The following is a 26,020-nucleotide window of genomic DNA, read 5'->3' on the forward strand; positions in this document are numbered from 1 at the left end:
GGCATATAAAATTCAGTGTTAAACTCAAGAAGGCGTAATTCCTCTTTTTATTTATTTTTCAAATGATTCAATATATAACTGCCTATTCTAAAAGGTTTATTTCCATCTAAGGAAACCAAATAATTCTAAGAGACATTAGAAAATATTTTCTATTTTTTTTATACTTCCTTATGTACGTTTTGCAATTACATTCAATACTCCCTATTATATATTATCTGTGTTTCCCTCAGAGAGCAGCTGATATCTGTCTGAGGACACAAAGCTCCAGCTGAGTGAAACTGAAGTCAGAAATACTCTGTAACTCTCAAATATCGCAATTTAGACATCTAAGATAAGTAGACAGTTCAAAAGTTTGGATGCTTGTCTGCCCAGCTAATGAGACATTGGAAATAGCTGTATTTCATGGTAATCACTTTAAGGGCACAATCCAGTTCCTGCTGCTGTTGGGTCAAGACTTGGGGAGGCAAGTACTAAACTTTTTGCTTTGTGAGCAAGGGTGGCTGTCAGAGAGTTTGAAGATGCTCTGGATAGGTGGCAACATGGGATCTAACTGGGCAAATTGCAGTGTACATGCTAATATGCATTTTTAGAAATAGAGGACTTTATGAGAATTGAAGTATCCTACAGGAACAGTGTTTTCAAAACAATCAATGTAGTTTCTTTTTGATCTCATACTTTAAGATAGTTTTGAAAAATGAAAAATTTTGTGACATCAGATTTGGGTGTTTATCTTCTTGAAAGTAATATGATGGATAGTGTTTCATTCACATTTTAATATTTGGGTTTATAATTCTAAAATTTTTAGAAGTTTTGAAACTTTGGAAGAGTTAGTGAAAAGAATCCTGTTTGTAAAATTGGAGCTGTTTTGAAAACTTAGAATGGACTATGAGATTTTCTAATTTTGGACCTTTAACAAAGGTGAAGTATTAAGGTAAAACTGAACTTTAAAAATCTTGTCAAGTTACAAAAAATATTTTATTTTGAATGCTACAGTGTGGATGTGCTTCAGTATTCTGGTTTTCCATGTCTTAATCATCTCTTTTCTAACAGAACAGTTCATGGATCACATACTCATTCAAAATAGTAAGGTAGAAATTAAAGGAAATACTAAATTCTGAATGTAATTGTGAATGTGATCTTTTATGATGAGTGCCTAGACAGGAGAATAACTACAGAATCCTGGCAATAAATGAGGACAGGATGCTGTTCTTTGTGGAAGTTATGGGTCCATGGCATTCTGGGTGATGGTGGCCGAATTCAAGCAGGTGTGATGGATCTGAGGGAACAGATGAAAGGCAAGATTTTGGAAGTGTTTTCCATATTTTCTGTGCCTTTGAACAGTAGCATGTAGTCCTAAAGGGTAGCTGTTAGTGCAGCTGTGGTAACTGTGACATTTAAGTAATAAAATGCAAGAGTTGTGGGCAGAAATACAGATTCAACAGTTTGGATGAAAGTCTGAAGTATTTGAATACTTGAATATAGGCTAATTCAGACAGCGCTCTAGATCCCTAAAGGATTTTTAGATATTAACAGCATTTTGGAATCTATTTCTTTATGTTTAGTATGCTTTTGGCTGGTTTAGCTGCAGCAATGTCACTGTAGGACTCAGGGATGTTTTAACCCTCTGTTCAGCCTTCCATATTTTCCTCTGTATTGGCATTGGTCTGTGTAAGTGTTTTCTTTGTGGAGGTTACAGTGTCAGTCCAGCTGACTAATAGAATTGACCACAAAGTAAACCATCCCACATAGACAAGAAATCTTCTTTATATTAATAATTTTTCTGCCCAAGTACATATTTAATTGAACAAATCATGTGCAACTACAGTAAACTATTGTGTGTTATAATGTACTAATATAATTTATCCATATTTTCTGTGTTTTATTTTATAGCACTTTTTATTCACGTTGTTTTTCAGGGGAGTATCTGACTGTTATTGCAATTACAGTTTTTTTTATTATTTGCTTTTTCTCATTCCTGTTTCTGTATTTTCTCACTGAGTTGTTTTTCCTTTAATATAATTTTGAAAAAGTCAAAAGTATTCTTTGTATGTTGGTGCTCTTAGCTTAATTACTGAATTTTGGCTACATTTTCTATACTGCAGGAAAAGTATAACTTGAAATGCTTTTCAATAGTTAGGTTTAGGGAATAATAACATAAGACCACGTAAATGGGTACAAGTACAAAATCACAATATTTAATTTTTGTACTGGTGGAAGTTCTAGCAGAAAAGGGATGTCATTTATAAAATTAATTTCCCTGTACACTTGAACCCAAAGCAACAATAGATGTTCCATTCATATTCAGTTTATAAAGAAATAAAAATAAAGTTATATTAATTATAGTTGTAATATATGCAGCATAATAGAAAGCCTTTATTGTACATTATGAAGGGCCTATATGTCAGCACATTGAGGGGATGACATCAAGTACAACACATGCTACCCCTTTCACTTGTTATTTCATGATACCCCTCCCCTTTCACCTGTTATTATTCCTTTTATTCCTCCCCTTTATACCTCTATACAATTTCTGTTGCTCTAACATTAAAACCTGGAAAGTTCTAGGTAGTGCACACAATGCATTGATTTTCCTCTATTTCCAAGGCAGAAGACGGCAGGTGAGGACCCTTGGTGCATGGTAGGAGAGATTCTGTCCCTCTTAGGATCAATATCCTGTGGTAATTTATTTTCCCCTTATAAAATGGAGCTGAAGCAAGCTGAAGATCTACTTTAATTGTGACTAGGTCACATTCTGACACCCGTAACACTGGGCTCTGCAGTCCTGCCCATGCAGAGTGGCAGGTAGAGTGCAGCTGCTGCACCTTGCAGAGTGCAGGGAGCACATCAGACAAAACTTGTGATCCAGACTGTCAAATTTTCTTATATATCCTCTTTCTTTGATGTAAGAGCAGATTACTTCACACATTTTATAGAACAGATTTCACCAGCATCTGTACATGCCAAATAAGCAAGGAGGGTGGCAGAAGCATCATCACAGTGCCTATTTCCATGCTTTGGGTACATTTCTAATGCAAGTGAATATTGAGTAGTAGCTTCTTTCTATCATTTTGAATTAGATCAATAGTCTCAGGAAAATTGAGCAGAGGGAAAGGAGATTCCAGTCTATCAGATGGCTGTGATTGTTGTCACCCACTCCATGCTCCTGTTCTCCCACTCACCAGTCCTTTGAGGTGCCCTTTTCCTGTCCGTGCCCCACACTCTGTACCAATTCTGTGCCACTCCATTAGCTGCTGCCCTGAGCTGAAGTTGGGAGTGGTTGTTTGGAATTTGCAGCTAGTCCAGGAATTTGTGTTGCCTGTACTTGATGTAGTCTTGATGTAGCTATTGGAGGCCACAAGGTTGTATGTGTTCCAAAGTGTTACAGCACAAAAATATGTTATAAATGCATCTATATGAAAGTTTGCTAAACTCTCTAGCTCCCATTTCATGCAAGGGTTCTGTGTCTATACCATATGTCATTTCTGTCATGATTGCTAGGAAATTGAAATACATAGATTGTATAGATTCTCCATGTAATGTTAATACCAGAGAGCACTAACTTTCTTTTAATTGTTTTCAAAGTGTTTAGGAGGAATTTTCATAGACGTGACTCTTAAAGTTGCAAAAAAGAGAAAACTTTTTGTTTTACTCGCTTTCCTAAGTAACCAAAGCTGTCAGTGTGTGAATTGTACATTTTTCTCTCTGAATATGCATGTACAATCTCCCTGAAAGAGATGATCAACCTTAACTTATGTTTCCAGCCCCACTTTTAAATCACACTTTGCCTACCTGTTCTTTTTGTTACATGTTATTTCTAAATCTATTATAAATGTTGTCTATAGACTTGCAGAGAGAAATTCTTGCTCCTGAGGAATCAGTAGTAAAATTCCTGCTGACTTCCCTAAGGCAAGAATTTCCACCAAAGGGTTTTGATATGATTTGATAACAGATTTGCAGATTTAATTTGTGCGTTGCATTAAAATAAGTTTTTTTAGGTAAATATGTTGTTGGTGTAAAGCTGTGTTTAAAGTAATAGTTATGTGTCTTTGTTTTTACTTTTGGTCTTTTAGTTTCCAGCGTGTTGTCCTTTTTGGTTTTGTTTTATTGCTTTTTCTTTAATTTTGCTTACCAGAGCCAAAGCCTTAGTAGAAGAACAACGCCTTTTGTTCCTAGGGTTCAGGTAAAGACTTCGTCTGCCTGACAGAAACTAAAGTTGTGGGTTTTTCTTTTGTTTGTTATGGAAAATGCATAGTAGGAAAACGTTACATTATAGTCCGTTTTCCCATGTTTTGAGTGTGTTGCTTTAAACCATATTAACAATTTTCATGTCATCTTGTGAGCAGCTTGTAAAATTCTGCATGGGGGTTAAAATATTAAGTAAAATTTAAAGAGACAATAGTTTTTGTTTGCTGTCTGCCCAATATTAAACTTTGTATAAGTTTCAATGGCAATGCATCCCACATAGAAAATTTGTGTATTGTTTAAGCAATAATGTTGTGCTTGACTTTATTATAAAAAGATGAATGTCTCTTTAAATAATACGTTATCATTACTTAACACATATTTTTTTGCATTTTCCACATAATAGTAGCGCCTTGAGTAGAGGACGGGCAAAAAATTTGTACCTTGTTTAAATAAACAAATTTCTTCTGTATGAAACTTGGTTCTTGCATTTTTAAGTACATCAAAATAACAAAAACTCTACTTGAATAAAAAGTGAATTCTCCTGTTGTCTTACTGAATTTATTTAGCATTGATATTTTGTTTAGGTACAAGTTGTTTGCCTTTTTTCATTAGGAAGCTCCTAAGGTACTATAGATTTATGCAAAAGTAGGTTTTACTAATATGTTACAATGCTTATCTTGCTTTGCTGCATGTTTTTCATTTTTTTTTTTTTTTTTTTGTAACTAGAATATTATCTGATTTTTCTTACAGAAAATGTAAGATGGAGATGTTAAACTTTTGTGTGGCAGCTTTATAAATGTTTTTCTTTGATTAATGACCAAGATGTAAAGGCTGATCTAAGTGATCAGAAAGAGATGACTGAATTTCATTATGAAATGGAAAAGAGATCATATATATACATATATATATATTTATATATATGTGTGTGTGTATATATATGTATATGTATATATATTTATAAAGGAATTCTAATTAAGACTGTAAATAAAACATCAAATATGACTCATATTTGATAAAGTAAATTTTTTTTTCACAACATAGTATTCTCAAAAGTATTCCTTACAACTGCTTAAATATAAATTCAAAATTAAGGACTTCTAAAGAAACATGAGATTATAAAATAATGCCATGATTGTATGATTTAAAGATAACCTATTATGTGCGATTGATATAAACTGGCTGTGTATGAAAAATTTAAAACATCCTTTAACATAATTAAGAAAGTTGGATTCTGCTCATGATATGAAATCAGAGGGGTACAATTACAAGTTGTTATGTAGTTCATAGAGCTAAATATTATATTTGACATAAGTAGTTATTTAAACTTTATTTTCTTTTTACATATGTGCTAAATAAAGTAAAAAATTATGTGAGAGTTGATTGTTTAATTTAAAAAGGAAATCACTGTCTGAAACCTGCATGTTTCATGAAAGACCGTAATGTAGAAATAACATGTAGTAGTTCCTTATTTTCATCCCATTTTACAACATAAGGATGTAGACATAAAAATTGTCTATTCTACTTAGACTAATATCCTCTAATAAAAACAAACAAACAAACAAAAAAAAAACTTTAAAACCTTGCTCAAATGATTATGGTTGAGAAAAGAAAAGAAAAGAAGTGTCATATTTGCTATAAAATATGTAACAGGATGTGAAAATGTTTAAGGCTTACTCAGTTGGATGTAAGTATTGGATGCATTATTCTTTGTATTGTTGGTGAGCATTGTCCTTAGCCCCAGTTTTGTCTCTACACAATCAGTGCCTGTGGAGTCCTTGTGGACTCGTCTAACAGGTTTTTTTGCAGAGCCTAGTAACAGTCAACACTAAACATAAGGGTTTTGACAAGAGCTCCTGAAGAACTCAGAATTATGACCTTGGCAAAATCTTTACAACTAGTCTGAAATAAAAAGACATCCATCTGCCCACTTTTAGTAGTGATAGTAGATAGTTTAAAAAGATTAGTATTAGGTATATTTACCATGCAGGCTGCAGAACGAAGAGGAATTCTCCAATGGTCTTCAGAAAAGGGTATTAGGAGCAGAACTCTGGTTACCTTTTGGCATGACAAATTCACTAAATCAGAGCTCTGAGCTGCTGTTTATCGCTGTCAGGAAGTATACATTTCATTGAGGGCTGTGTCTGTAGAACTCCTTACAAGAATGAGAATCTCCAAACATTCTGTTTACACTTATTTGTTTCATCACTCTAAACAGGAAATGCAGATCTTTATTCTTGCTTGCAACTTCTTTACTTGTTAGTCTGAAACTGATCCTTTCTGGCACTAACTCTTCTTTCACACTTCCCTCCATGTCATTCCATTCATCCTCTAGCTCATTGGATGATTTCATAGATTCATCATTATTTTATTGGGAAGGAAAACACTGTTTCTTTCCTATCAAGAGCCCTCTGAGTTTTTACTAATTTTACAGTACCTGGAAAAGTGTATCTCGATTTCCTGAACTTTTATACATATTTTAGCATACCAGTAATTTTCTAACTTGCAGAGTGATGCTTTATCTATCTTTGTAGGGAAAAATCTGTTCTTAAAATTCTGTTTTCTATGCAGTATCTCTTGTTTACTTGGCAAAGCATTCTTTTGAGCCAGAGTTGCCTCTGGGCTTTTTCTAACTTCAAAAATTTCAGCCATCCTTTTGGCTTTAATACAGAACATCAATATATTTGATCATGTATAAAAATATGTACAAGGCGAAACTGCTAAAAAAGAGATTTTAAAAGAAATATAGATTAGGGCAGCCTAAATACTTCTATAATTTTCTGGCCTTTATATCCTACAAGATTTTCCATTTGACAGCCTTTTCTTGCAGTTGTTCAAGCATATCAGAAAACAGCTGAAGCAGAAAGCAATAGTAGTTTGATTCAGCAATCCTCAGTACTCAGGATTTTTAAGAGGTATGTGTAACAACATTCAAAACTGGCCTCAGCTATGCCAAAGACATCATCACCTCAGGGCAGTTTCAGCATCTACATAAGCTAAGTCCAATGAAACGATTACTGCAAGTATTTTTAAAAATAAACAGATTTTTTTTTTTCAAACAGCAGATACTATTGGTGTATCTTTTGTTTCAGAATAATGTGATAAAGAAAAGTAGTATATAATTTAAAATACTAATAAACATAATAAGCATCTATATAGGTTACATGAAAAATTATAATGAGCAGCAGAAAAAAAAAAAAAAAGCCTGGCCAGCTGTCTTTAAAAGCCAGTGATATTTGAGTAGGTTGTGGTAGTGAAAATCAGCTGTAGGGCAGATGGTCTGTCCCAGTGGCACAAGTTTTATCTCTTTTTCATGAAATTCATGAAGTAACCCTTATATAACAAAGAAAAAACTGTAGCATAGGATTTCAAACTTCAAATATTCTCTGTTTCTAAATCTAAGTTGTGACTGAAGATATGTTTTGCCTCTATATGCTGTACATAGAACTACATTAGAATTGCCTAGTTGAGCAAACAGTCAAACATTCCTGAGACAAGAGTATAGGAAGTGCAACAATAATATTATCTAGATTTTCTGAACTGATTCCCTTACACATGTGTATTAGGGTAGGGGTTCTTATACTAACTTCAAATAAGTTTGAGGTGCCTTGAGGGAGAGCTTTCTCTTGTACAGTTGAAGGAACGACTGAAGTACCTCAGTTCCTGCAGTGAGAGATCAACCCAAAGAAAAGACACCTAAGCCCATTAACTCTACTTGAAACTAAGGCTACTCCAGAGGGTGAGTTGATTCTCCAGGGAAGGCACCTTCTACTGAGGCTACAGAGAACCAGCTTTTCTCATTCTGTGATTCTGTGAAACAGGAATGCCAGCTAGATATACTAGATACCTGCATCCTCACTTCTCACAATTTAACACCAGCAGTCAGCTTTTATATACTGTTGTTTGTGTAGGAAGTTTATTCCAGAAAGAGGACATATGCTGCTTAAATATTGTTTAGACTGAAGAGGTTGAACCTGTGTATCAAAATAGTGCCTTTACCATCAAGCTATCCCACATCCCATTCTTCTCTGGTGTACGAAGTCTCATCTGAAGCTGAGATACTGTTTGGCTGGGAATAGAAGTGTGTGGTGTTATCAAAGCATGCTTAAGTTTAGCATAGCAGGCTCCAGACCTGATACCCTACATGAGTACTGCCCTTGTATTAGACCATTAGTGGTTAAATCCCAGAAAGAATGAATCTGGGGTCAAACCCACATTTCTGTTTCCTCCAATCATCTGAGTGCAGAAGAGTTCCTGTTTCCTGCCCTCGGTGGCAGTTTTTCCTTCCAGGCAGCCTGTCTCAAGGAGTGCAGCAGATGCACCCCTCTGTGAGTAACAAACCATCTCAGTGTCAGGATGCACTGAATTTAGATGCCTGTTTGACTGAATTTGGGGTCATAGCAGAAGCTTAATAAAGCATTAGGTGCATATCTGGCTGGTGAAGGAGCCCAGGGAAGGAAAGTATATGAGCATATGTGTTGTGTGGCTAATTAGTCTCCAGGACTTGAATGCAAAGTGGGAAGAACTTCCGAAAGTATTCAGGTTGCACCACTTTCTAAGTGAATTTTAGGTGCCTACATCCTAAGTAATCTGGACAGACAAAATCCCATTCAAGAAGGTTTTCTACTGGTGTTAGTCTCCACATTAGCATCAGGCAGCATAATTTTTTACATAGCATATTTTATGTGTTGTTAATTTAGCTTTCCTTTTCCTCACTTAGATTAGGATTGCTTTGTTGAACTGTCTTAGATGTTCTAAGCTTATAAAAGAGTGTGTGTGTGTGTGTGTGTGTGTGTAAAAAATCTTGTAGATTTTTGTTCATCCAAGTCTCTCTTTCAACATATTTTGTTCCAGTTATCATGGCTGGTTCTTTTGTCACCTCATAGCACTTCTCTCATTCATTCTATTTTTGCTCTTCTGGTAATCTCTGATCCCTGACATTATTCTTCCCATGTTTCACCAATAAGTATCCTATCTATTTTACTTTCACGGTAATTATAAAGCAGTTTTTTTATTTGTCCCTTCTTCCTTCTTCTAATCCCAATGCAATCCCATTCTCCCTTCTATGGGCTTCTTTGACCATTCTCTCACAGTTTCTTCTTTTCTTCTCCTTATATCCTAGTCAAATGACTGCTTGGGTTACAAGTACCTGTGCTGTGTATTGGAGTGCTAGCAGTGTAAATACAAGAGAGAGAGAGCTTTCTGGTCTTAATTCTGATTCCTGACTTTTTCTGCAATAAGGCAAATTAAAGGACATTAAGGAAAAATTTGCCCATTAAGTTCAAGTTTTTCCAATTATTTTTTCAGAACATCAAGAGAAAAGTGGAAGGTACAAGTCAATGCAAATTTTGAGGTCTTGTTCCAAACTACAGTTTTTCAAGCATCTCAATGAAGTGGTTTCAGATGATTTCAGTTTTTGCTTAAAAAATTCTCAAAATATTTTGACTGAAGTTTTCATGTAAAGAATTGATCTGAAACAAATATAGTGAAGAAATATTTAGCTTGCATATGAACACATAATTCTGGTTTTATTTTTGGCACCTATATCTAGATGATTTCATATTCATCAGTCACAGTTTGTGATAGTGTCTGTATCACAAATGCATTTCATTCTCCTTAAGCAAGCATAATTTTCCCCAAAAAGCAAACAAAGAAGATTATCTTCAGTGCTAGTCCACTTGAGATGTGGTACTTGCCAACTCTGTCTTTTGCCTCAGGACTCCCAAGAGGCCTGCAGGTGGATGCATTTAGTGTCAAAGAACATTTAAGTTGACTTGCACTTCAGAGGACGTTAAAGCTGTACCATTGGTACAAAGCTTTCTGCTTTTGATCTGTAGCTAGATGGAGATAGCTAGAAGTCCAGATAATTCTCAGTGTAGAAAAAATACTGTCAAAGCCCCTGGCTTGCAAGAATGTAGGAAAAACATCTAAAATTCACACACAAATGAGTAGCCAAAGGGCCCTTTAGCTATTACTTCCAGAAGCCTGTAATGTCTGTAGCAGAGCATATGACAGCATAATAGAGGGCAAATATACAATTTTTAGTATCCATTCAAATGCTTGGTGGCTATAAGAATTGCAAGACCTGAAGCAGTGAAGGAAGAAGTACATCACCACCATAACTGAGTTGGCGTGTCTTAGTGTAATCTCTCTTAGTGAAGTATTAGGAATGGCAGAGAGCTAAATCAGCCTCTTCTTTATGGGTTAAAAGTCTTGAGAATTACATCAAGGCCTTTCTTTAAGAGACTGAAATGTTGAAGATTAGGAACTATGATAGCAGATGAAAACCCTGTCTCTGTAATATTTGTGAGATGGTTTCCACAGAAAGTGCTCCTTCCCCTGTGTATGTCTACCTTAGCGAGGGTATATTCATGCCTAGAGGTGTATTGCCTGGTTGAGTGTGCAGCTGGGCATTATCCTCTCTGATTCCCTTAAGTTCAGGCAGGGTCACTGTTTTCTTTGAATGTCCTGGTTTGTCCCATCTCAGGCAAAGTCCTCATGAGGAGAGCAGTAAACTGTAGTTAGTGATGCTGCAGTGCTACCACCATGTAATGGCTCCCTGGCTATTTGCAAGGCTTTTTTTTGCCCTAAGTGCAGCATTTCCACCTTCTGCAGTGACTCCTCTGGAGTAGGTATATCCTTTACTTGGCTGATGTATTTGCAGTCATAGAACTCAAACTGAAATAGCTAAATAGAGGCTTGTAATGACTGCAGTGAAAAAGAATAGCAACTCAAGCTTTAGACTGGTTAATAACAATTTTTACAAGTGAATAATAATGCTTTTTTACCTTGTTACTGTGTTGGACTATGAAGAGGGTTGGACTATTGAGCCTTCCTCTCAGTATTTATGGAGGGTTTATATGATTTCAAAATAAGTGTATTTATGTTGAAAAATATTAAGTGATATGAAATATTTATGAGTTTATCCCTTAGTCTCTTTAGCACAACAGCAGATGAAAAATTAATTCATTGTGCATAAACTCCTCAGAAATGTATATAAACGAATACCATGCATTAGTAATGCAAGTAATACAATACAAGAGAGAATAATCAAACCAGTCCACCCTGTGAAAGACAATCAGTGTGAAGTAAAGTACTTATAGTACAGGGTTTTAAAAAAAGAGTAACTCCTGAAATATACTGAAGCTATTACAATATTAACTTATTTTTATTCTTTGTTATAAATGAAAAGTAGAATATAATATTTTCTGATTGAGTAATCAATATAGATAGCTCATGAGAAAAATTATTTTTAAGGATTAATATATAACTTCATTGTAGTGTGTTCACTAATTAATATTTTCTTCCTACAGATAAAACTGTGGTATGACAAGGTTGGTCATCAGTTAATAGTGACCATACTTGGAGCAAAGGATCTTCCTTCAAGGGAAGATGGGAGGCCAAGGAATCCTTATGTTAAAATTTACTTTCTTCCAGACAGAAGGTAGGATGAACGTAAAGACAAGGAATATTTGAATTAGTCTGATACTCAGGTGACATGCACAGCTGATTTTATCAATCATACTTATATGGAAAAAAGCTTATAGTATTGAGTTCTGGTGTTGAACATGCTATGTAGCAGCAAGGTGTTTCTGAACACTAAGCACAAGCTTGCTTTCCCTGGTTATAATATAAAATACTGAATAGAAAAGGAAAGGAAAAGTAAATACATGTCTTTGCATGGGGATCTGCTATTTGCAAAGAATGTTATTAGTGTTTTATGATGCCTTTATTTCTATGCCAGTTATTCTTCTCTAGAGCAAAGAAAATGCTACACAGTCGGGTTCATAAATTACTGGATTGATGAGTGAGCATTTTGGTTTGCCCCACCTTTATATAATAAAGCAGTAACAGGTTTGACATCTGAAACACACAAATTTCTTATCACAGTGTAAGTGAATTAAGGCTGAAGGTGACTCAGCTGAGAGTTCCCATTTGCACTTTGCAAACTTCCCCTATAGCACAGGACTCATGTTAATCTGGACGGTATCATCTATGCACTTAGTGAAAATTAAACTGTAGTAGGACCCCTATTCCTGACATACTCTTTCACTTCTGAGTCCATGATTTTCTCTGTTTCAATTTAGGTGTTGGGAAGAGCAGCAGAAGAGAGAGTGTGTTCTCCAGTTGATTTTTAAAATTGATATTTCTTCAGATTATATCACATGGGGAACATGTTTACCTTTATATTATAATGTACCAACCAAATTCAAAGCTTTAATGTCACTCAAAAAAAATAGATCAGTGCACTGCTGAATCTGTAGAATAGAATGTAGCTTGTATTTTTACTTCCTTGGCTTTTCCAAATAGCTAAACTGGGAAAATGCTAGCTATCTCCAGTACCATTTGACATCAGCAGGAATTAAACTATTAGTATTTTCGAAGACATTGCTTTTCCACTTCCATTGTTTACCATACGTTGACATGAAAATTTTCCATGACTACCTAATTTGCTGTGACGTTGATGATTAAAAGGTTTTGGATAGATTTTCTTTGGCTCACCAATATTTGTGAGATGGTTTCCACAGAAAGTGCTCCTTCCCCTGTGTATGTCTACCTTAGCTAGGGTATATTCATGCCTAGAGGTGTATTGCCTGGTTGGGTGTGCAGCTGGGCATTATCCTCTCTGATTCCCTTAAGTTCAGGCAGTTTATCCAAACTGTGTAGTGTGTTTGTAGCTGCTGAAGCTGTGCTAAACTGAAAATCAGGTCTGCTTCAATTATCTTGCCTGCTTTTTCAAGAGTAATGAGTAATTAATAAGCTAACAAAAGTGTGTTCACAATGTTTTACAGTGTAAATTGTGATAACTAAAAAATATATTGACATTAAATTTTAATAATCTGTAATATTTTTTCCCATTTATGGGATGTATTTAGACCTTTCTTTGTTGCTTTATGTGTTTATGATCAGCAATTTGTCTTACAGAACTGTGGGTTTTTTCTGATGTGGAAATCCATTTTTCTTTCCTTAGATTTAAAAGCTAAGTAAGCAAAAATATATTTCTTGTATAGTAGAAAGAAACATGCTAGAGGTAAAATACACTTTAGTAAGTCAAGCATTTAATTAGATGAAGATGCTGAATTCTCTTTGATTAAAGAAACTTAATTGAAAAATGTTGTCCAATGTAACTTATTTCAGTTCAAAAGAGTAAACAAACCTTTAGTATACTAGAAATAATTTAAGGTTTTTTAAAAGTGTGTCTAAAAATATTATTTAGATAATTTTTTGATCCAACTTCTAAGTCACAGTTGAGAAATATAAGGACTTTATTACAATTGCAAGTATTAATTAAGGGACTGTATCTGCATTGCCTATTAAAAAATCCTCATAAATTAGTATGGCAGCTGCATTATGCAGCAATCAGCAGGATTAAAATAAGCATTGTTATGAGGACTTTTGTCAGTATTCTCAGTTGGAGGAGTGTGGGTGTTTTCCAGTGAAAATTGTTTCAATCAGAAAATATTAATTCTTTCAAGTAGAAATTTTCTGCAAAAGACTGCTTTCAACAACACCCTGGAGCCAGAGCCAAGGCTGCCAGGGTAACCTTGCCTGGAGACCTCACCGTGTAGTGGAGGTTCACCTTCAGCTGGGTGATTCATTGGGGTGGCCACAGGATTTGGGAAGCTGTTTTGAGAACAGCTTGTTCCAGTGTTGCTGGAAAAGAACATGTAAATCATTCTTGTGGCTTCTGGTTTCCCAGGTGGATAAGGAGCGCTTGGTCAGGAAAACCCTGCACTGCCCCCAGCTCCATGAGCATTCCTTCACTTGGGCCAGCAGCTCCTTCCAGCCCTGCAGGTGGAGTGAGCCACTGGAGGACTGAGGGAACCAGCTGGCTCATTTTTCTGAAATGCAGCTGTTTGCTATGCCCAGTGATGTCTGTAGAGATGTTCTACTGTCAGACTGCGCCTTGTGGAAATCCCATTTATGGAAGCACATTTTGCTTTATAAAATACTGTTTCCAAAATAAAAGAAAATACACCCAAAAGCATGTTAAAACATTTGTGGTTTTTGAGGAGCTTATTAAAATTGGAATTGGAACATAAACTTGAAATCACCTAACCTAAGTTTTTAATATGAACTTTTGAATTATCCTCAATAGATGCACTGACCTTTATAATAAAGGAAAATTCATGATGTAGATTAGAGTTCACATGATCGTACAAGCTCAACTGCTGATTTATGATTTCCTATTTTCCTATTTATTTAATGTACTTTAATGGTGTTTTGAACATATTTCATATTTAACTGTTTTTTTCAGTGATAAAAATAAAAGAAGAACAAAAACAGTAAAGAAAACGTTGGAACCTAAGTGGAATCAGACATTTATTTATTCTCCAGTTCATCGGAGAGAGTTTAGAGAACGAATGTTAGAAATCACTCTTTGGGACCAAGCACGAGTTCGAGAGGAAGAAAGTGAATTTTTAGGAGAGGTATACAAGTATTGGTAGTTACTATAGAAATACAGTTGCTCACATACTCATGTATAGATTCAGTATTTTTGCAAAAATAATTAATTGTGCAAAGAAAAACTGTTTTAATTGTTTTATTTTTTCTTTCACTTAGTCATAAATAGTGATCTTGCACATATCACATAATCCTGATAGGAGGTTCTTTCTGTGTTTTTTTTCTGTTTTAGTAACAGCATGAACGTGGTTTCTCAATTTCTAATTCTTCATTAAAATCTATATTTTCCATAGCTGTATTTTGCTAAAACTTTGGAATGTTGCTCATTAATCTGAGATATTTGAAAGCTGTAAAGGCTCTCATAAGATAATAAGGGTTTTGTGAAAGATTTTTTGGTATATTTAGTGCTCTAAAAGGCACAGGAGATTCTTTCATATTAAAATAAGGTTTTCATATAACTTCAGACAAAGTCCTTAGCAATAAGAGAATGATAGAAGGAGATTTATGAATATATTTATTTTAAAATATTCTGTCACATAATGCTTTCCTACTTTTAACCATTCTTTCTTTTTTAGATTCTCATTGAGTTAGAGACAGCATTGCTAGATGATGAACCTCACTGGTACAAACTTCAAACACATGATGTCTCTTCATTGCCACTTCCCCATCCCTCACCATATTTGCCACGCAGACAACTCCATGGCGAGAGTCCCACACGGAGGTTACAAAGTAGGTTATTACTTTTACACACTCTGTGTAGTTCATTTGAAGTAATGCATGTTAAAATCTATTAAATTCTTGAAAATGGAAAGCTGACAGAATTTTTATGTTGATCTGTAGCTGTTATGAATTAGGTCATTTGTAGTTACTGATGAGAGTCTGACATGCTACAAATGCTATCAACCACAGTGCATTATACCATTTCTTCTTATGAGACGACACCTCAGTTCAGATCCTCAGTTTGAGTAAATTATCTTGGTTTTTGCAATGTGCTCTTTTTATCATGAAGCCCTTTATTTTATATTATGTTCATAATTTCATTGTTTAAACACTTTTAAGCAAAAGTGGATTTGCAGGACCTCTCTCTTTAGCTCATACTTCTTAAAGTAATCTGTATGTAGCATCATATGTAGGTAAACTAATACTATGGCCTGTTGCCTTGCTTTGATACTATTTTTATGTGCTTAGATTCACAAATGAAATTTCTCTAAAAATTCTACTTTGTAGAGCTTGTTACACTCAATCCATATTAGTTATGTGTAGCTGTTTTGAAAACAGAGTGTATCAAATGTGGTCATAAAAATAGATACATAAGAATAAGACAGCAAAAGAGGAAAATCTGGTTCTTCAGTACTTCATGGTTTCTCTAGTTTAATTGTTCATTACTACCAGTGATTTAAAGCTCTTGTTCACTGAATAAACTTTATAAAATAACAGTTGGCGGTTATATAAAAACCCCCAGCAAACCAAATGAACCAAGCAAATTAATAGAACCCCCAAAACTCTAAAGACCCACCGCCACCACAGAAACCCAACGAAACAAAACCAAAACCCCAAAACAAACAAAAAAACCCCGAACAACAAAAAGGAACTTCAACAACCCAAATCCAATTTCTAATATTTACTTGGAGTTTCTTTGAGTCATTGTGATGTGAGAGTGTGTGTGTGTTTCACACAAACTCTCAGAAACTTATATGTGTAGTCATGAAAACTTGGATATTTTATATGTTCTATGCAGTCTTTATAAGATAACCCCTTGTATACAAGTTATATATATAATGTATACAAGTTATATATATTATGTGTACAAGTTATTTCAAGCAGTTGATCTGTTTTGCTTCTGTGCACTTGATGGTGAGGATTAAAATGCTCCATATCATAATATTCTGAGATAGACACACTATCAGGCACTAACATTGCATAGCCTTGAAGTTTTAATATTATGTTTGTCCACAAAGAACTGATGGTTAAAAGGTAAGGAGTTCTATTGCAATTCAATCCTCTTCAGTCTTCTCTTATACCATGACTGTTATTTAACTAAAGTTTGAAAATTATACTTCTTACATGGTTGATGCCATCTTTTAACACATTTTAAGAAGTCAAGTTTCCATCTACAACTATTTTTACAGATCATTTGGGCTGTTTGTATGTGAGGTTAGTGAAATTCTGGTTTGAAGGAAATATTCAGTCCTGCAAACAAACCTTGTTTTTCTATCAGAAATCTGTGCAATAAATAACGGCCATTAAGCATGAATTTCTGATTTATTTTTTAACATATTTTAGTGATGTTTGAGTATTGTGGATAATGTTGACTCAAAATTTGAAAGATGTTCAGGTTTTTTTATCTAGTAATATTATGATATACTAATAAGTAATAACTAATAAATAGTAATACTAATAATTTGCTTAACTGAACAATTTTACATGCTTGTCTGTAAATATAGAGGAAAGGACTTAGCAAAACTTCTGGTTTGGCAAAATACTAAGATTTGGTATAGAAGTCTTGCTTTTCAGTGAAGATGGTTTAATCTGACTCTTCCCAGAACACTAGTTTTTCAGCTTCAGGTTCTAAAAACTTCAATCAGCTGAGGAATTTCAGATGTTCACTGTTATTGCTGGAGGATTCACATGTTACAACACTAAATTATCCTATTTCCTTTCGTACTGAGATAGGGACCTGATAAAGAAGGATTTTCTCTAGTGGCCTAGGAATATATTAATGTCTTAAATCCTTTTAAAGAGATTGTTTTAAAAGTACAGAACAAGGTATCTTGGCCTTAAAATCCTTGCTTTCTGGGGTCTGAAAAGGTATACAATTGGAAATTTAGCATCTGATCAGAGCTCAGTTATGGCAGCAGAATCCATTTAGCAATGGGAAAATACAAAATAAAATGGGAAAATAATGGGAAAAATTTTCTTTTATTGCTGTCTCACCTCTGAAATGGAAATAAAAATGAAATTCTTGGTGTCCAAAGAAGTTGTGCAATATCCTGCTGAGAGATCCAGTACTCAATTGGACAAGGCTGCAAACAATGCAGTGTAAGTTGGCCAAGCCTGAAGCAGGCATTGCACCAGATGGCCTCCAAAATGCTCTTCCCATTTTAAATGTCATCACCAAGGGACTGGTGAAGGGCAGACAGCACCTCTTAAGACTATTTGCCTTCACTAGTAAAATATTTATACCATATTAATAACTCATGCAGTTTAGGGGTTTTACCAATTTTTGGGGTGTCAAAAGAGTATGAAGTCAAACTTGATATATAAGTTTCTTGTGTCTGAAGACGTTTTTGTATCTTTCAATAACATTCTTGTATCTGAATGATGAAACAAGATGTTATCCAGCAGCACATCATGACAACATGAAAAGACTCTCTAGAACAAGGCATGTCTAGCATGTTTGTCACTGTTTTCCATAGCACTTCTTAGAACATGTACTGGGCTGTTATCAAGCAGGCTGATTTCAATTTTTTGGGGCTGCAAAATCTGAGCAGTTCAGTCCTCCTACCTTTTGTTCTTTTCTGCAATGCCTCTATGTATAGAATTAGTGAGTACAATATGAAAGACTTTATGGAATACCCCCAAAAATTGTTTGTGTGAGAAATGACAGGAGAGATATTTTGAATTGCAAGGTTGTTTTTTGTTTGTATAAATAGACATTACGCATCTAAGCATTTTTATCTTCATGATTGCTGAGTGATAAACACATATATTTGAAGACCATACTTAAATGTTACTCTCTAAAGGTAGTTTAAAAGAACCACCTACACTTACCACTTCTATTCTCTTTTTAATATCACTGGATTGCAGTGTTCCTGAAGAAGAGCAGACTGTCAGCCCTGAAGAGTGAAGCTGTATTTACAGATTGCCAGTAGCAAAGTGCAAGCTTCCCACAGAGCCCCATATGCTGTTTTTTTAGGAACCAGCTTTCAGAGACAGTAGCTTAGTTTCTACATATATTTATCTCAATATCTTTGAGTGGGCAGTGTGTTGTGGTAGAGACTGATCTAAGTCAGCTGTCCACCTTCTCTTTCCCAGTCCTCTGATCCATACATTCCATTGCTTCCTAGTGATAAAGAATCATTCCCATACTTTCTCCTTTGTGTTTTTTGACAGACATTTACTTAGAAACTGGAACTAATATAGAACATAGGATTATGACTTCCTAGCTCTTTCAGCTAATTATATTTCAGATTTTCATAACCTGATCCAATGAGTATATTTTAAGCTTTTTCTTATGTGAAATGTAGGGTAATGAGTAGGTCTATTTTACTTACTGTGCTGAACTTTTGAAGTGAATTTTTAAAATTATTTAATTTTCTCTAACATTTACCACAAAGTCAGCCATATATGCAGAATTCCAGACAACTTTAACTAGAATTACAGCCAAACCAAAGTTCACTTGTATATTGCCTCTAAAAAACATTGTAACCAGAAAATAATTTTAGAGAATATTTAGGAATTGTTGTTGTTAGTAGGTTATTTTCCATCTCACATTAGCTAAGAATCTTATTGGAGAATACATACAAAATTGAATACACTTTGGGTGCTGTGTTCATGATTGGTAGGATCACTGGGGCGGAAATTATTGTCAGTATTTCTATTTATTGAGAAATGATACAGAAATAAAGCAAGGTTTATACCATGGGATCGTGTATCTAAAATTAGTTCCTCTCCATGAGCCCAGAACATAGAGATAGAAATCAAATTGGATATGATGTATTCTTATTCCATCTTCTGCAGTTATATCCACGTAGTGTGAACATTTCGGCACTGTGAGCCAATATTTTTGAATTGAGAAGAATATGGGGTTATTTTTTATTTTGGAAAACAACTCCTTTGGTTTTATATTGATGCTGAATTTGATTCAGAAGCAAATTTTGTTTTACTCCAAATGTTTTAAGACTTTCCCAAATACTTAGGATTGAAAAGTGACTGACACTAGTTTTCTAAGTCAGATTCTGCAGCTTTAAAATGAAGCTGTGTGAATTATTGATCTGCAGCCCACAGAGAGTGAAGTGGACAGTGTAGGTAACAGCTAAGTTCAAAGCAGTAAACCCAAACATTTTTACATCTCTTGTTGCTGCATAGGCTTGTACAGCAGCAGATCTGTACAGTTTTTAAATACCATGAGAATTCACAATATGATTTGAAAAATAAATTTTTTTTATTTTGAGCATCCTCAGTAAGGGAAAAGTAATAAATCTATGGGAGATAAACTCTGCTGAGAAGAAGAGCTCAAAGATTTTAGAAATTCAAAAATTTAGAAAATTGAAGTCAACATGTAGAAGTCCAAAATGTTGGGTTTTTTTAATACCTGAAGACCAGAAAAAAATCAATAAAAATAAAAATAAATGTAAATAAAAAGACTTTGAAGTAGTTTTCTTGTAAAGGGAGTTTTACTTTAATTACTTTTAGAGTTAAATTAATCAGTGTTTCCATTCACTGAATTACATGATTCTCCAGGCCCATAAAAAGTCTGGAGGGAGAGAAATCACAATTATGAGAATTTAAACTCCAGGAACAAAATTTGACAATAGCTATGTTCTAAAAAAATCTGCATATAATGTGCAAAAAGCTATATATAACATTTGTTTTTAAATTTTTGTTCATTTTTTTGGATGCTAATAAAGAAAATCTGTAATGTGTAAATGAAGTGTTTTGAGTAGCATGAAAAGTTTTGTCATCTTTTCAGCTTTTTACTTTATAAATTTTTCCATCAGACTGTATTTTCTGCAGCAATGCTGAGACCTTAACATGACAAAAATGATTAAATCTGACTAGAAAAAATAAAACTTTTGATTGAATTTAAAAATAAAGAATCCCATTACTTATTAATTTCTGAAAAAACATTTTTAGATGGACTTGTCATTGCTGGGTGCTGACGATTTTTATTTTTGAATGTTCTGTGGCTCTACCATCAGCTCAAGGAGGAATGTCATAACTGTTAATTTAATCCCTCTCTTCCATTATTTAAATAGTAAAGCTGTCAAGTCTGTATTGTAGAACATCAAAATATAAATTTTGTAGTACCAAAATCATGGAAGTTTAACAATAATTTATTACAAATTTATCTGAAACTTTAATCTGTGAAATATAAGCCCCTGTGAAATGATGGCAAATCTTCTTCCACTGAAAGTTATTAACTTCCTTGGAGCTCTGTAGAGGCTTATTTTACTGCAGAATCAAGATCTTTCTGTCTCAATAATTTCCTCTTGGCTTGTTGTGAGTTTGGTAAAGTCAGGGTGATAATTTTAAATGAATGTGGCTGTACCTTACTTGGGGAAATTATAATAATGCTGTTCACTAGTAGGTAAGTGAATTGTACTAATGGAAACATGCATCAGTGGCTTTTTATCCAAATTATAATATGGAGCATTTTATGGTCAGTGGCACAGACCATGATTAATTCATTACAGGAATTTTACCCTAGAGAGTAAAAATGACAATTAATTTTCTCTTTCATGCTTCTTCCTTAATTTTTCTCTTTCTTTTAATGGAGCACAGGCCTTGGGCATGTTATCTTTCTTTGCATGCATTGATATTTTGTTCACAGAATATGGACACATATATATATATATATATATGTGTGTGTGTATATATATATATATATTATATACAATACCAGTATTGTATTTATTGTACATCTATTATTTATTCTATTTTATTGTACATCTATGGTTTATTAAATACTTTAATTAAAGGTATTTAACATGATACAGGGATGTCTAAAAAGGCCTTAAACTATCAAAATATTTTTCTTTTTCTAATAAAAGAAGCTCATTTAGGATATCAATTTACTAAATTGTAATTAAACTACAAAAATACTTTAAAATCTGTTTTGAAGCAGTTTAAGAGAATGACTTTATTTCTCTGGTTACTTGATAAAATCATGTTATTAAACTACTCTTCAGCTGTGTAATGTAGTTTTCAGATGGTTTTAATACTATTCTGACTTCTTCCTTTCTGTGCTGTGAACATACAGAAATGAACATGGCTCTCTCAGTCCTCGATCCCATTATAATCTCACTAATTTTATATTCATCTGCTCTTCAAGAAGCTTAACCCTTTTAAAGATCTGTCCAGCAGTTAAATTCAGAAAGCCCATAATTTTTAACTATATGAATAATTTCTAGACTGTGTTAATTGATTTTTTTTGAGGGCATGTGGCACGCTTCCACCTTTGGTGTTCGGGTAACACCTGATGTCAGGGTAAACTAGGCAAAGTCTCTAAATGACATTTTTCATATTTTTGTAGCCAAATAGCTGTCATTTTAAAATGAAAATCATAACTAGAAGAGATTAGTATTAAGGAATAAAAATATTAGAGAAGTTACACAATAAATCACATCTAAAAGGTTGTAGGTGATGCTGAAAAAAACCCTATCATTCACTTTGAAATTATATTGCCTAATGGAATTCTGGCTCTGGGACATAAAAATGTATTAGCTTTATCAAGAGACTGAAGTTGAACATATAGAGAGTTAGAAATTGTAAGTAGCAGATGATTTAGTAATATGATCCACATATTAAAATAGTTAGTACCTGGATGTCAGAAAAAGTGTGACTTGCCAGAAGGCACTTAGTCATCCAGTGAATCCATTAACAGCACCATTTGGCAAGAAAATGAAATTTTCTCTAACACTGTCATATCATATCATCTGAGGTGCATCATTTACTTAGACTGTCACTCTTTTCTGTTTAATATGGTGTCTGTGAGCTTGTCAACTACAAGGAATAAAAATATTCATAAAATCTTGCTAATGACAAGATATTATTAATGTTATTCTGGTTCCTGACTTCTTTGTATTATGACATCTTATGGACGTCATATTTTCAAAATCTACAAATGCAATTAACATTTTACATTTCCAGAATTGTCCAGGTATTCACATAATATTATTTTGTTCAGTTTAGAAAAATTGGTATGATTGTATGGAAAGCTAAAATACATAAACCAGTCAGACTTAAGGAATACAAACAATAAATCAGGTCTTCCAAGTATTTAATCATTGAGCTTATATCAGGATTCTGAAATTCACTGGTAACTACAGTATGTAATTAAGGTTCTCAGGTATGTACATATTTACCAAATCAAGGCCTAGCAGGAGGGAGAAGATTGACTGGCACATCACTTGAGAGTCTGTTAAATCAAAAGTAGGATTCAAAACTACATCTTGGGAAAGTTCTGCTAGTGCTGCAGTGCCAACAGAAGCGTGCAATGTTTTTAAGGGTAGCACCTCATATTGTATTCCTAGCTGAATATGCATTTTTCCCTTAAAAAGTTAAACACTTATAGTAAAAATGTGCAATTGTATTTCAGAATTGGAAATTACTGAAATTGCTCTACCAGATCTTTGTGGCTATTATATATAACTGTTGATCCAGAAGTGACTGGCATTTTTGTGGTTTAATTTCTCTTAGCTGCTTGAGTTTTATTATTTTGAAGAAGTGTGGCCTACTGTATCAAATGCTTCCATTTCTGGCAGCAATTACAAAAAAGTTTAAGGTTCAAATCATCCCTGTTACATGTGTTGATTCATGTACTTTTCCCTGACACTACTTCATTTCAATATTTTTTTTCCAGATAAAGGCTTTTATTCATATAATTCAGGTAAATTTTCAGCATGCCAGAAATGCTTATTGCTTCCATATACGTGCAAAATTTAATTTGATATTTTATTGGTGTGCTTTTGCTACCTATTGTGCAGATACTAAATTGCATAAAAGTTCTTTGGCTTTTCTTGTCTGCTTTTCAGTAATAGGTCTCTTGTTGGCGTTCTTTCTCTATTCTTAATATCTCAGTATTGATATTGGAGCAATATTGTTACACCATATGTGCTTTGCTTGCCTTTATTTTAGGTAGAGCTATGGTAGGAAAACTGTAGTGAGCTTTATTAACTATACTAGAAAAATGCTGTTTTGCTTAAACTGGATTAAAAGGAATGCTATTATATTACAGCCGTTTGAGAACTAGTGTAAGTATTTTTAGAATACAGACATGGGGTAAGTGAAGTACTGGCAAAATCAGTATTTACGCTGGTATATATTTTCACATTTTTTGTTGATATAAATCCCCCATTACAAATCCAGCTCTAGCTGAGGAATTTGCCTTAAATAAATATAAGTAAATTAATAACATACAGTTTTTACCAGCTTAAATTTTGTTGTGCATTTCATGTGGAACTTCTTGCAGTTCTTGCAGTTTTAATTATTGGAATCTCTTTGAGAATTGGTTCAACTAATTGTCTTTTAGTTATGTTTAACAAATGGAACTCACATTGTTATGAAAATTGATCCATACCATGATAGAGAAAAACTAAACTCCCTTAGAGCAGAAATTTCTCAAGAGTAGTACTAATGAAATCCACTTTCCATTACATCTAATGTCAGTGTCCCATATTTCTTCCACTCCTTTCTCTCCTGAAATAATCCCACATTCTTCTCATGTTTTACGATTGGTGTGGCATCTGTGGACTTGCACACATGTGGATTAGACACAAATTTTAGCTAGAAAAAGTTTCTTTTTGATTAAGGACTTCCAATTTCTATTTCTCTTCTATCCAGAAGTCGTATGACTCTCTTTTATCTTTCTCATCTATCTTATTCTAACAAATATCAAAGATCTGTAGGAACTTAATAGAATTTGATATTTATACTCCATCAGTGCAGATGAAATTGGTCAAAAGTCTCTAAACCCCACTAATATGTGCAGGAGGATAAAGTGACAGATTGACATGGAGACAGCAGGACTGCATGAGAAGTTAGCTCACACTGAGAACCCTTGGGCACAGGCTGCATGAATATCAGAGAGCAAATTCTTAAAACAGTTGTTATGAGACTCTTTTGGGGTTGCTTATATGTTGGCTTTGAACACAGAAGAAATACAGGCAATGCTAAGTGACTTTAAGTGGTGTTGAAGGCCTTCTGTGAGCTCCAGGGAAGGAATTGCAAGCATGCTTCACTAGCCTTTCTCGCCCCAAGGAGTCCACAAAACCTTGTGGACTGCATTCTGCATTGTAAGGGACAGGGCTGGGAGCATGGACTGCTTTCTTTTTCCTTTTTTATTTTTCTTTCTCCACAAGAAAAGCACAGAATTCCCGAGCCATAAATTTGGTACTTTTTTCTGTATTTAGTCTGACTCACAATAATTTTATTTCTCATTCTATTCCCTATCCTAGTTCATTTTGATAACTATGTTCGTTGGTCATATGCACTTTAGTAGAGCTTTGAACCTCCTGTGTTCTCCTGAGATCTGTCAGAAATGTCTTTGGGGAATATATGAAGCACAGAAGGTATTTTGTATTCTTTCCACTGTATATTAATAAGAGTGAAGAAAAGCTGTGTGCCAACTTCAGTTGTTGTGTAGAAAGCAGAAGGTTTTTTGAAACCCTCCACAGATTTTGGTTGCTTTGTAAGAAAATATTTATATTTGCATATTGTTTCATTCATCTGGGACAGTTCAAATTATTTAGAATGTTGTTGTGGAGGGAAATGTGATTCTGTAATAGCACAGACTATTCCAGTTGGCAGGGACTTATCACAGTCATCTAGTCCAAGAGCCCAACCATTCAGTGCTGACCAAAAGCTAAAGCATGTTACTAAATACATTGTCCAAACGCTTTTTAAACATTGACAGGCTTGAGCAAACCAAAGAACATTCCGTTAACCTTTCTTCAATTGCCCCTGTATTATTTTTATTTAGAAGCTTTCCATGGCCACCAGCACTACATCCTATGAAAAGTTTACAAAAAAATAACTTTTCCATTCAAGAAATTGAATGAAACATCTCATTTTTTTTTCTTTACATTATTTCATTCCTTAGGATGAAAAATGGAAATATTTTTATACTAAGAAACTACTGTATTATAAATTCCTTTTCCACATAATAGAAAGTAAAAATGGGAATACTAAAAAAAATTAAAAAGAGAGTAGTTCCCAAATGGAAATTGAAAATAATGGTCCTAATGCTTTTTAGGTGATGAGTTTTCCCCCAGCCCTGCAATGGAAGCTACACTGCAGGTGCTGTGAACTTCAGTTCTGCTGTGCACACATTCTCACAGAGCTCGTGCTGGGTGGGGTGATAGCCTCAGCAGCATTGCAGGGAAGGAATAGGAAGGTGTGGAAGGGCAGGACGATGCTGAACCTTGACAAGTTCTGATGGGAAGGTTTTCCACTGTCTCCAGTGTGAACTCTCCCCTGAAAAGTTTTATTGATAGAATAAGGCTGTTAAACCCAAACTTGCTAAATAGAATAGAAATATATATATTTATTTTACTGGGGCTGGAGTTAGGCTCAATTAAGGCATTTTTGAGGGTTACAGTAGCATGGGGTCTATTTTTCTGTTTTATGGCCTTCAGTCCATAACTGTAATAATTGTTAATCTAGGTGGAAGGGTTCTGAAAGTCTGTATTTAACATCTATTACTGCCCAGTTA

The 26,020-nt window shown here is 34.3% G+C and overlaps 1 protein-coding gene across 37 annotated transcripts in view; it reads left to right on the forward strand.

Moving 5' to 3' along the window:
* The window catches only part of RIMS2 (regulating synaptic membrane exocytosis 2), a 447,907-nt gene that overhangs the window by 245,424 nt on the left and 176,463 nt on the right, over positions 1-26,020 (forward strand). For 30 of the 37 annotated variants that reach the window (XM_058833029.1, XM_058833039.1, XM_058833034.1 and 27 more), the window contains 3 exons: positions 11,496-11,626; positions 14,441-14,612; positions 15,162-15,315. In XM_058833029.1, coding sequence (XP_058689012.1) covers positions 11,496-11,626; positions 14,441-14,612; positions 15,162-15,315 — 457 coding nt within the window. Of the gene's footprint in view, positions 1-4,132; positions 4,181-11,495; positions 11,627-14,440; positions 14,613-15,161; positions 15,316-23,170; positions 23,198-26,020 lie in introns of all 37 variants that reach the window. The other 7 variants (XM_058833032.1, XM_058833030.1, XM_058833041.1 and 4 more) reach the window with 2 other exon arrangements.

The sequence above is a fragment of the Poecile atricapillus genome, chromosome 2 (genome assembly GCF_030490865.1).
Source record: "Poecile atricapillus isolate bPoeAtr1 chromosome 2, bPoeAtr1.hap1, whole genome shotgun sequence".
Classification (NCBI taxonomy): Eukaryota; Metazoa; Chordata; class Aves; order Passeriformes; family Paridae; genus Poecile; species Poecile atricapillus.